Source organism: Thalassophryne amazonica, chromosome 5, assembly GCF_902500255.1.
Source record: "Thalassophryne amazonica chromosome 5, fThaAma1.1, whole genome shotgun sequence".
Lineage (NCBI taxonomy): Eukaryota > Metazoa > Chordata > Actinopteri > Batrachoidiformes > Batrachoididae > Thalassophryne > Thalassophryne amazonica.
This window is the reverse complement of record NC_047107.1, coordinates 97,573,183-97,585,692: the sequence shown is the minus strand read 5'-3', so window position 1 is coordinate 97,585,692 and position 12,510 is coordinate 97,573,183. Positions and strand designations below refer to the sequence as shown.

At 40.1% G+C, this 12,510-nt stretch overlaps 1 protein-coding gene across 3 annotated transcripts in view; it reads left to right on the top strand.

Moving 5' to 3' along the window:
• LOC117511008 (long-chain-fatty-acid--CoA ligase ACSBG2-like) overlaps positions 1–6,347 on the top strand; it is a 46,433-nt gene extending 40,086 nt beyond the window's left edge. For all 3 annotated transcript variants that reach the window (XM_034170941.1, XM_034170942.1, XM_034170943.1), the window contains 3 exons: positions 4,912–5,051; positions 5,125–5,368; positions 5,716–6,347. In XM_034170941.1, coding sequence (XP_034026832.1) covers positions 4,912–5,051; positions 5,125–5,368; positions 5,716–5,810 — 479 coding nt within the window. In that variant the 3' untranslated portion in view covers positions 5,811–6,347. The remainder of the gene's footprint in view (positions 1–4,911; positions 5,052–5,124; positions 5,369–5,715) is intronic.
• Positions 6,348–12,510: the final 6,163 nt, after the last annotated feature.

Genomic DNA, 12,510 nt, shown 5'->3' with positions numbered 1-12,510 from the left:
AGGGATGCAAAGGATGAAGCAAATTGGATGCCAAAAATTAAACATGTTTAATTTTTGTTTGCGTCCTCTGCTCGACGCAGAATTAAGTGGTTTCAGCACAAGTCAGAGCAATACCCAACGCCTGTTTTGGCATCACCTGGAGATTCAAAGCAGAGCTTAAACTTGTTTAGCAATAGCAGTGTCTATAAATCTGAGACACAGGGCATCATGTCAGTATCTGCATAAAAATAAGATGGACGTTCTTTAAGGAGGTTAGAAAAATTAAAGGCAGAAATAATGCATCACTAAGCAATACTGATGGGTGCAGTAATGCTGAAATTGCTGGAATTTTTAGTAGTAAATAAAAAAAATTGTATAACAGTGTCCCATATGAGCATTCTGAAATGAATCATATATATCAGAAGATTTCAAATAGGATTGATAAAGTTATTGAAGTTGAGTATAAAATCTCCGTACATGAAGCAGTTCATCAACTGAAACATGGTTACACTGATGGAGAGGAAGGTATGCAGTCAGATCATATAATATATGATCAATTCCCAGCACAAAATATCCCTAAAAACAAATAATCAGAAAAATTGAGGATTTTGGCAGTTTATAGTTGATCAGCTCAGCTTGTCAGTTGCTTCTCCTCCCCTGCTGCTCAGCTACCGAAATTTTCCCCCATGCACACGGACGGACAAAAGTAATGCAACATAGTCACACTCTGTCAATGAACAAAGAAACACACTCAATCCCCTGCCATGCATTTGGACAAAGAAAGGAAATACAACATGGCCACACTTTTACTCGATGAACAAAGAAACACACTCGTTGGCTCCACTCATTCGACAGACAATATTATCAGGCACCGATTGGCAATTTAGCAGAGTCGCCGTCCACAAGAAAGCAAATTGTCCTCACGTTTTGGGCGTACGAGGTCTGTGAGAAAAGAAGCGGACCTTTTTATTTTTTTCAAAAACTATATGGATTTGAATCACGTGCGATTACATCAGACAACCTTGAACCCTTGTGCACATGCGTGAGTTTTTTCACGCCTGTCGGTTACGTCATTCACCTGTGGGCAGGCTTTGAGTGAGGAGTGGTCCACCCCTCCCGTCGGAATCCCTTTGTCTGACAACTTCCTGAGAGACTGGCGCTTTGCTTGATCAAATTTTTTCAGAACCTGTAAGGCACATCCAAGTGGACACCATTCGAGAAATTCAGCTGGTTTTCGGTGAAAATTTTAACGGCTGATGAGAGATTATGGAGTGTTACTGTCGCTTTAAGGACTTCCCATGGAGCAGGACATCGCGCCACGCTCCAAGGCGCCGTCGTCAGCCTGTTTCAAGCTGAAAACCTCCAAATTTAAGCCTCTGTTGACCCAGGATGTCGTGAGAGAACAGAGAACTTTCAGAACAGGTCGGGATCAGCAGTTTATCCGGACATTCCACTGTTAAAGGAGATTTTGTGATGAAGGGTGGGGAGACTGAGCGCATATGCACGCGTGCACACACAGCAGACAGCAACATGATTCATGAGAGAATGGTAAAAAAGGAAAACAAACATCAATCATGTGTGTTACTACTTACACTGCTGTATAAATAAACTATATTTCATACGGAGTCTTACAGCTGTGCTCATCTGTCGTAAATCCTGTTGTCTGCTGTGTGTGTACGCGTGCGCATATTGGTTCAGTCTCCTCCCACCTGATTCCACTCACTGTGCGCGCTGATAGGCATGAACTTTAATATGATATTAGGTTATTGCGAGGGAACGCAGTAAAAAAAAACACAAGACTTTACATGAGATCACTGTTTGCTCTCTCCGGTGTTTACTCATGCAAAGTGCGTGAGGTAATCAGCGCATAGACGCTTGTAGCGCTGCTTCAACAGCGTGGAACCCTCATGAGTCACGACGGACGACCAAAATATCAAACAGGTTTGATTTTCATCCGACCATATGATTCCCGATCGGGAGGTGGTCGTGAGATGTTAAACGCAGCTCGTTATTCCATGTAGACTGCACGTCGCAGGACGCAGGAAGCTGAAACTCGTCGCGATCCAAAAAATTCTCGCACGAGTGAAAAATCCGCTGAAAAAGGGCCAAAAATCGCACAGTGTAAGCCCAGCCTTAAGCCTAGTTGACACGACAGGATTTTAAAATTATCTGTAGGTTTCCAAAACCTGAGAGACCACACACGTGAAGATAAAAAATCATGGATCTAACAGGTTTGGTCGTACAGTGTGTGGTGTGCAGCCACACGGTAAGGACAACAACACCACAAACGAACAGATTTCACGCACGAACATTTACAGTTCAGACAGGAAATCCCGCAAAATCTCTCGAGATTAAACTTGACTTCAGAGTAAACAAACGGAGATACTTTGTGGACTATTTACAACAGAGGGAAAAAATGATACAAAAAGAAAAAGAAAAGGCGTTCTTTAAAGGAGTGGAGACAGCGTAACCACCGGACTTTCTGGCTGCAAGCTCGTTTGTGGTCGGACGACACAACACATGCTGTGATATCGGGCCAAAACAATCCAACATGTTGAATATCGATTTGCATCGGAGTGCCCCTGACGCCCTTCCAAGCAGATCAGAGCGCTCTTAACACACCACACACGGCAGGAATATCTGATAAGATTATCTTTAGTGTCATCACGATTGTCGGGGCGTCCTTAAGATTGTCGCAAGGGGAAGATCGAGTCCGATATCGGCCTAATTATCCTGCCGTGTGAACCCGGCCTTAGGTGGTGTACTGGTGAGTTAACAATACCATTCTTGTTTTAACTAACTAACTTTTACTTTCTATTATAAGCCACCCAATTTTCACAATCAGTCAGCACATAAATGCTGGATTTAAATGCCACAGCAGAACTCTTATTATCCCTGTGCGCTGGCGGTTTGTGGGCCGGTTGTATATGAAACTCCCGGGCTGAAAAATGTTCCCAGCACGCCCCTGGCCTAGGCAAATGTAATTTGAAATACTTTCTCACCCGTTTTGCTGGAGCTTGGTTTACAATCTGTGGCCGTGTTGATACCATTTAGCAGTGTGGCATTCTTTACAAATGACCTGCATCTTGTCAAGTTTCCCATCTTTGTTAAAAAAGCCAAAGTGTCTCCAAATGCCTGATTTAAATGTTTTAGGTGCATCAAAAATTTCTTCCGACTGCTTGCTGCTGGGGCAGCATGGTGGCTTAGTGTTTAGCACTGTTGCTTCACAGCAAGAAGGTCATGGGTTCAATTCCCGCCTGTGGCGTTTCTGTGTGGAGTTTACATGTTCTCCCTGTGTTTGCGTGGGTTTCCCCCAGGTGCTCCATTTTCCTCCCACATCCAAAGACGTGGGTGAGGTGGATTGGAATCATTAAATTGTCCATAGGTGTGACTGTTTGTTTGTGGGCCTGTGACAGACTGGCATCCTGTCCAGGGTGTACCCTGCGTCTTGCTCTATGACTGCTGGGATAGGCTCCAGTCCCCCGCGACCCTTAATTGGACTAAGTGGTTGAAGATGTGTGTGTGTGTGTGTGTGTGTGTGTGTGTGTGTGTGTGTGTGTGTGTGTGTGTGTGTGTGTGTGTGTGTGTGTGTGTACGTGCTGCTGTTGTCACAGACCTCCATGTTTGTTGCGATAGAAATGTGCTTTCTGTCTTCCATCCGTGTTCAAAACAAAAGCAGTGATGGTGCATTCAATGTGCCTCGGAAAAAGTTGATGCATCACAGTTTCACTCATCAATTGAATCAATGCACACTGAATGAATCGCTACACACATCACGCACGTTTGTATCTAGATACCAATTTGTATTGATTAATCTCCACATGTCTACTGGACATCCTTCCTGAAGCAGGAACTCCAGAATGAAGATGGTTGGCTTTGAACCTAGGACTTTCTGCTTGGGATGGAAGTGCGCTAATGCTTGGGCTTGTGAAAAAGTGAACTTATCCTTTAATCCTCTGGGGTCGACCAAAGACCAAGCTTTACTAAATTATAAATAACTTTTTAATGATATGAGATAGAAATTTACTTTTTTTTTTTTTTTTTTGCTGAAAAGTTAACTCTGCGAAGTTAACTTTCGAGCCAGCCATCGGCTATCTTTGTACTCCTCATAGAAGCTGTGTGATGACGTGCGCAATATGAGTGTCCAATCGGAATTGGTTCACCGTCACATGGTTTTCCAAAATCCAATCGTAGGGCAGATTTCCCTCACGTGAAAAGCCAAAGATCGTTTTCAGGAGTGATATGTTACTAGTTGGCCCGTTTGAATAGCCCCCTGGGTGCTCCAATGAGTACATGCTATTAGTACATACTCAGTGTGCCCTGCGCCATTACGCACAGCGATAAGTGAAAGCAGACGGAGAGCCTCTGATGACAATCTCACGTGCTCAAACAAAGAGTGTGTAACTATCAGGATTGCTCCACTACTTTGCATGTGAATGTTACTGGATAACTCTGTTGCTTTCTCTGCGTAAAGCACTGTTTACCATATCAATGGACAACAAAACACACAGACCATTTTGTATATATTGTTCAAAATGTGCATTTGTGTTTATTGTTTGAACCTTTTTGTTGTACAGTTTTTCACACAAGACCTCAAATTACCTTTATAAAGTGTCAAAACAGTTGTTTATTATAGTTTGCTGTGTGTTTTGAATAAATGTGTGTGGAAATTTTTTTTTTTTTGCTTTATATTTTCCTTGCCTATTTTTGATTGTAAACCTTTGTTACACTTATAAAACACAACATAAACATATATATTCTGAAAGCACAGGCTGTCCTGGAAAAAAAGAGACATAAAACTTGATTGTGGGATGCAGGGAGAGCTGTTAACAGCAATAATAAAACATTTATGCCAGGCGAGTGAACTGTCCAAAAAATGCCCTCGGACCCCAGAGGGTTAATGTTAAATGTCTTTGTGATGCATTTCCACAGAGCTGGTTATCACTGCTGGTGGAGAGAACATCCCTCCAGTGCCCATTGAAAATGCAGTGAAGTCAGAAATCCCTATCATCAGCAACGCCGTGCTGATTGGTGACAAGCTGAAATTCCTCTCCATGCTGCTCACGCTCAAAGTAACCAGGCATTAGTACCTACAGACACTCACAAGGCGAAATATAAAAATCACAACTTTCTGGTTTCCCACAGTGCGTCGTGGATGACAATGGTGAGGCCACGGATGACCTGCACCCCGAGGTGATCGCTTTCTGCCAGCAGCATAACATCACAGCAACCAAAGTGTCTGAAATAATCGCCAAAAAGGAGCCAGCTATGTACAACAGCATTCAGGAGGGTTTTGAGCGTGTAAATGCAAAAGCAACATCCAACGCTCAGAAGGTCCAAAAGTGGATCATCCTGGATCAAGACTTTTCAGTCGCCAGAGGGCAGCTGGGTGAGTTACGCAGGAATCTTGCAAATTTGCTTTGCTTCCTGTCTTGCATAGAAACTGCAGCAATCCTGTTAAAAGATACGCAGCTTTCATGTATGAATGAGGAAGTGTTGGCTATAAAGTACAGTCTCTTTTTGATCACTGATGTGGGATCAGACAAGGTTTTGTGTTGTGACCGTGCAGCATTCTAGTAACTACATTCCACAGAAGGAAAAGCCACCAGCTGGCTTACATCTACACATTCTTTTTCAAGCTGTGTGAAAGTGCAGATCTGACAATGTGAAGCAGGTCACAAAGCTTCAGCAGGGTGTTGGATTGAATTAATCTACATTTCTTCCTTGTCTTTGTAGGACCCACGCTGAAACTAAGGCGGCCTGTTGTGATGAAGATGTACCAGGACAAAATAAATGAAATGTATGCAGTGGAACGTTCGACACAAGGATAAAACAATACAGAAAAAAAAAGATGGGCATCAGACCTCTGGGTCCAAATTAAGGATTGTCGCTTGATCATGTCTTGTATATTTAAAGCTACAGTGTGTAGAATGTAGGGGTGTTTATTTTCAGAAATGCAATATAGCATTCATAACCATCTGTTACTTACAACAATGTATCAAAGTGCTTTCATAAGCTTAAAATGAACCCTTCATATCTGCATGAGACCAGGCACCATCATGGAGGCCTCCATGTTTATACAGTCACTCAGTGATTGCTATCCTATGCACTGTCTCCTAGTTGCTAGTACAGGCTAACAGGTTTAAAGCTGCTCACAATTATCATTTTATTATTTTTAATGGAGAATCATGCATAGTGGTTATCACAAGAGAAAGGAGCAAGCATGAATCCTGACCTTGAAAGAAGCGGAAACATGAAGGGAAACAATATTGTGACCATGCGATGGCATAATGCAATCTGCGTCCTCACCACTAGATGACACTAAATCGGACATACTGTAGCTTTAATGTTTAAGTCATAGTGGAGCAGATAAGTATGACTTTTGGCCAGAATTGTTCACTTGGTGATACAAGCATCAGATTTGGCATGAATGTTCTTCATAAATCAGTGTTTGAGAAAAGGTTCTGGCCAGTTGAAAATCCAATATGGCGGCCAGCCAGGTAGGGGTCAATGAAGAATTACACACGGTCAAAATTTAAAAATCTCCAAACTTGGCTTTTTTTTTTTTTTTAAATGCTTTTTTTTTTTTACAAATAAAAAATGGCATATTTTACAAAAGCACATTTCTCTGTAAACACCAGCACACGACACACCTCACATTAACGTGTTGGTTTACATAGAATGAATCAACCAATCAGTGTTACCGGTGGCACATTTTACCCAGAATGCCATCTGTCTGTGTTTGTCTTCAGAATTATGCATTATTCAACATTAAAAGATATGTTATATCTTAACTCTGCACAAATGACAGAAATGACATTAATGGAGTTATTCTATCAGTATTCATTTTATTTATACACCAAACCATAACTCAGCACTGCGTTATTTTCCAAGACCTCGGCCTGACGTCAGCATTATGATTGGGTAGAGAGTTGAGCTTTGTGGCTTCTTCCAGTTGCTTCTGTGCTGGAAGTCATGTAGTAAACTGGAGCTTCCAGCAGGGGGCAGGATGCTCAAAGACAGAAGTGCTGACTTGTTTGGGTCTGTTGTCGCTTTTGATGCTTCCAAAAGCGATCGTGGTGTTAAAACTCAAAATCAGCTTATTACAGTAGTAGTTGCAAGTGTACTGGAGACAATACTGGAATTTATCGGTTATCTGTAACTTCTGATACATTTTTGGGTGGTTTATGTTTTATCTTTATCGAAGATATCTTTTCAGTTATCTGATTATCTGTTATTGAAGTTAATTTTTTGGTTATCTGTGCCCACCACTGGCTATTAATCCTATTAGTTCAATGAATAATTTGCACCGCTTTTTCCCAAAATTGGAGCAACTTTAACTTTTGACCCCTGTACAATCTGAAACTGACCTTTGTCACCATTCTTGCTGTTTTTACCCCATAACTCCATCACATTCAGTCATAGAGAGTCCAAACTATACCTTTTTGGAATCTTTATGATCGGACAAATAATGTGGTGTACGATTCAATATGATTGGAGCATTTTAAAATTTTGACCCCTTTGTAATTCTTCATTGACCCCTACCTGGCCGCCATATTGGATTTTCAAGTTACCAGCACTTTTTTCTCAAACACTGATTTATGAGGAACATTTATGCCAAATCTGATGCTTGTATCACCAAGTGAAGGATTGTTTCAGTTACTGTATCTGCTGCACTATCATTGGAAAAGTCCAAAATGAGATTTTATGATTCAGGCCAATGACCAAGAAAGGCTTGATAAGATCTGACTAGTATTTAATGAAATGTATATTTGTGGTGTAAATATGTCACATTTTATTGTTCTGCATTTATACGTATGCTTATATAATGTATGCTTATGTATATATTCTTCTGATTCATGGTACAGAATCTGAGGATGAGCACAGACACCAGTAGGCCTCAGTGCCTGTGAAGGACTCTGTTATTCTTCTTAGTTTCATATAAGCAGGCACCTGGTGTAACACACCCACATTTATGGGTAAAGAACGCCAGCAGGTGGGCGTGATGTACAGTCAGGTAAGGTTCATAAATGTTTGGACAAACAAAGCCATTTTACTCATTTTCAGGTAAATCAGGTGAACAAGTTTGTAATTACATTTTTATTTAAACTTTTTGGCTGTTGAAAGTAATTGGACAAATTAATTACGGAATGCCTTTTTAAATGATTGCAAGTCACAGTCTGTTTCCAACTAGATGTCATCAGACACTCTGTTTCTGTTCTGGTAATATTCCCCTGCAGCTGTCTTCAGCTTGTCCTTGTTCTTGGGATGTTTTGTCTTCAGTAAGTGAAATGAGTGCACCGTTCCTGTCACTTGACCAGTGAAAAATGTTGCACTTCTTTGCCTTAGAGAAGGGCTCTTTTTGTAAGTTGTTGAGTGTCATTGTCTGCACTATCAGATTTTTGTTTGTTTGTTTTGTTGCAGATGTCACAGTTTATGCTCCTGCTTTTATCAGCAATCAGATAATTAACAGTAAGTACTAAAGAACTGGTTCCACTGGCAGTGAGGCATGACCTACCCCCCAAACTACCCCATCACACTTCACCGTACATTCATACATCCTCTTCTTTGTTGCAGCTGATTTATCACCTACTCAAAGCTCTCGGCAGTTGGGTCGAGTTGTACTCAGCTTCATAGTTTAACAGGAAATCACAGCCGTCTCACGGCTAGTCCAAATTGTTTTTTGAGTCTGGTAATGGTCGTGATCAGTGTTGCCACAGTTAATTTGAAAAGTGCTATTCTTTACTTTTTACAGTTACTTTATACAGTTACTTCATTAGCAGCCATTAGCAACTGCGAACAGCTTGTTGGCAGCTGCTGAATGTAACTAATAAAGTAACGAGTAATCTAACTTGGTTATTTTCAAGATTGAGTACTCAGAAAAGTAACTATTAGGTACTTTGCTGTTTACTCAATCTTAAGAGTTAGATTATCTATTACCTTATTAGTTACAAGTTGTCGGCAGCTGCTAATAAACTAACTGTATAAAGTAACTTTTTAAAGTAACTCTGGGAACTCTGGTTGTGATCTGAAGGCTGTTTCAGATATTGAACAGGTCCTATTGTTCTCCCCACTCACTTCAGTTATTTTGATACAAATGAATCTTAATCTAATTTTTAAAAATGGATTTTGTCAATCTTGAATTTGTTCGCCCTATTTTGTGAGCCTTAACATTGACCTAATTTGGCAGCATGGTGGATTAGTGGTTAGCACTGTTGCTGGAGTTTGCACGTTCTCCCCATGTTTGCATGGGTTTCCTCCCACATTTAAAAGACACGCACGTTAGGTGAATTGGAAACTTTAAATTGTGCAGGTCTACTCCCTTTGCAAAAGAGGTCTCGATCTCAGTGGGACTAATCTGGTAAAATAAAAAAATAAATAATAATTTAGTGGTAAACCCTCTGTATGGACTTAAAGTCTTCGTCATTAAGTGCATATTTTTGCCTCCTGTAAGGTGTTCTTCACTTGGCTAAGAGTTATGAGCGGAATTTTCTTGACCAGGGAATTTAATTTGTGCAATGTTAATGCTACAGATGTCCAAATATTTATGAATCTGACTGTCAGACAAAAGTGTTGCTCATTTTTACAGTAAATAATCAGTTTGGATGTCATGAATGTTAGCTCATATAAATCAGCATTTTTGTAAAGTGTACATTTTTAGTTGGTAGAATAGTGAAGGAAAGCTGATAATTAACTGCTGTGATCTGAAGAAAAAAAAAAGTTTATTGTCTGTTCTTCAGACTTTGTGTTTGATTCTAAGCAGCATCTTTGAAAGATTTTGAAGAAAGTACTTTCCATTCACTTTTTAAGTGTCACACTGCAAATTTGCAGATTACTTTGGTGACATCCAGAGGCAATATTTGAAAGTGTTATATTATTTAGAAAATATTGTCTGTGACTCCAATCATAAGCATGTGCAAATTTTAAATATGAATTTTCTTCATGTACAGTTTAAGAAATAAATGTAAATAGTCAAAATTTGTTAATAATAAATGAGTAAAAAAAAAATCAGCTGTCTTACGTCTGCTTTAAAAGGGTTGCTTTAAAGGTTGTGGTGCACAAATAAGAATATTTTTAGTGCGTGACCACAGCCCCCACAGCCTGCACTAGACACACTGCGTCTGTAAGTGGGCATGGAAGCTTAGTGGTTGGCACTGACAGCCAGAAGGTTTTGGATCGCATTCCGCCCATTCTGTGTGTAGTTTGCATGTGATCTTATTATTTTATTTTCTGTTTTGTCATTTCCTTTTTAAATGGATCACAGTGGAAATAAGTGTTTTCACTTTCTTGTGTCATCCATCTATTTTTAACATACTGACAACTATATTATGTACTTACATTGAACTTACTGCGCACGCACGCATTCACGCTTTTAATGCAAAGTTGATTTACCGCCCCCTGCTGGAATGGCATGTGAGTTCAGAATGTGGTTAGCAACATCAGCTAATATCCATAGCATATCACCATTCTGTTTTGGCGGCATTCATCCTTGACCCAAAATACATAAGCATGCCCAACAGCAAATGTCAGCTCTCCTCAGTTTCTCCATGATCTAAGTTACGCATGCACGCACGCACGCGCGCACACACACACACACACACACACACACAGAGCTTTTTGTCTTTTCCGCATTCTGCCGCAAGCAGGTGCTTCTAATTTTGGGTACAAACAGAGACAGTGGCAGAACACATCAAATACAGTACCCTTCTCAATCTCACTTGTGGTACCAGCCACAAAACTAAAGTAACTATCTAAACTGACTAAACCAGTTGAACTACAAAAACACAATAAATCAGTAACCCAAACAACACTGTTAAACTAACATGAACCACAATAACAACAAAACCCCAAACTCCCAAGATGCATTGCAGCACAACATCCACTGTTTATTCGACTGCAAAGCCGTGACATAACATGTCACGTGATAAATCTCTTTCCGGACCAAACAAACTACGCATGTGGATTTCTCTAACAGCAATGGCTGAGCCGGTTACTTTGTTTATGCTGATAAACTTCTTTTCTTGTGCACCAGAACAGTTTAAAAGGGCTTGAATTAGTTTGATTCTGATCGGGTGATGCATGTAAATGTTGCAAATGGGACAGGATGCCGGCTGCCATTAAACACCACAGAAGAAGAGAGGGTGCATTAGGTTTATTTCACAGAAGCGCGTTTTGATTCAAGATAACTGTATTGTCATATTAACTGTATATCCAAGTATATTGTGAGATGAAAGTGCAGCTGGCACCAGTGGCACTATAAGCCAACTAAGCTACATCAGTTTTTTTTTTTTTTTTTTTTTTTGAGAGTGACACAATTTGTGGGAATGTGAACAAGGTACACTTCACTGTCCTATGCAAATACTTTTTAAAAGTATCTTAAAGTATCCAGTGCATTTGGAAAGTATTCACTTTTCACTTCACTAATGGTCAAATAATGGTCAACTTCACTTTTCCCACATTTTGCTATGGTCCTTATTCCAAAATCTGCATCTGATCCATATTGCAAATTTAGTGGATATTTGATTTTAACATTAAAAACCTCTCTATATTTTAGCTTATGAAAAGCCACCTCTAGCAGGACTTTGACCTTGAAATTTTTTTCCAGGATAAAAGTTTTGGAATTGGAAACTAGTGTTGGTGGAGGTTTGCGCTCTAGTTTGACATTGTCATTACAGGGTATTGTGTGCAGAATTTTGAAGAATAAAATGAATTTCATCCATTTTGGAATAAGGCTGTAACATAACAAAATGTGGAAAACGTGAAGCGCTGTGAATACTTTACAAATGCACCGTACATAGTTTACACTAACACCATTTTTGCACAAAGAACAGTCACTGTGCATTCATCAGTCTGATGGTTTGGAGGAAGAAATTATTGCAGCCTGGTTGAGCAGGCTTGAATGCTTCAGTCCCTCCTACCAGACAGCAGGAGAGTAAAGCGTGTGTGTGTGTGTGTGTGTGTGTGTGTGTGTGTGTGTGTGTGTGTGTGTGTGTGTGTGTGTGTGTGTGTGTGTGTGTGTGTGTGTGTGTGTGTGTGTGAGGGGTGTGTAGGGTCACTCACAATGATCCTGGCTGTCTGTTTATTTTCTTGAATAATCTATACCTGTTTGGTCCATAAAACGCCAGGAAATTGTGAAATACTATGTCCATGAGTGTTTCCCAAAGCCCAAGATGATGTCCTCTAATGTCTTGTTTTGTCCACAGCCCAAAGCCAATCAGGTTGTTGTCAGAGAGGATGAAATTAACTAGTAATGAAACTACAAAATATAACTTTTTTCCCAGAGAATGACTCAGAGGAATTAACAGATTATAAAAATTGATGATTAATTTAATTACTGATTGACCATATATCCTACCTATAATTTGTGTTGTTGTGGATGTTTGTTGCCACCTGGAGTTACTTCACCAACAGCTCAGCTGAAACAGGTCTGATATCTGCTAAACGCCTCCAAGTAATGGATTATTATCATTTGTGCCACCGTCAAGCAAGGGTTAATTTATTTTTGTCATGTATCTCCAAGGCTTCATATTT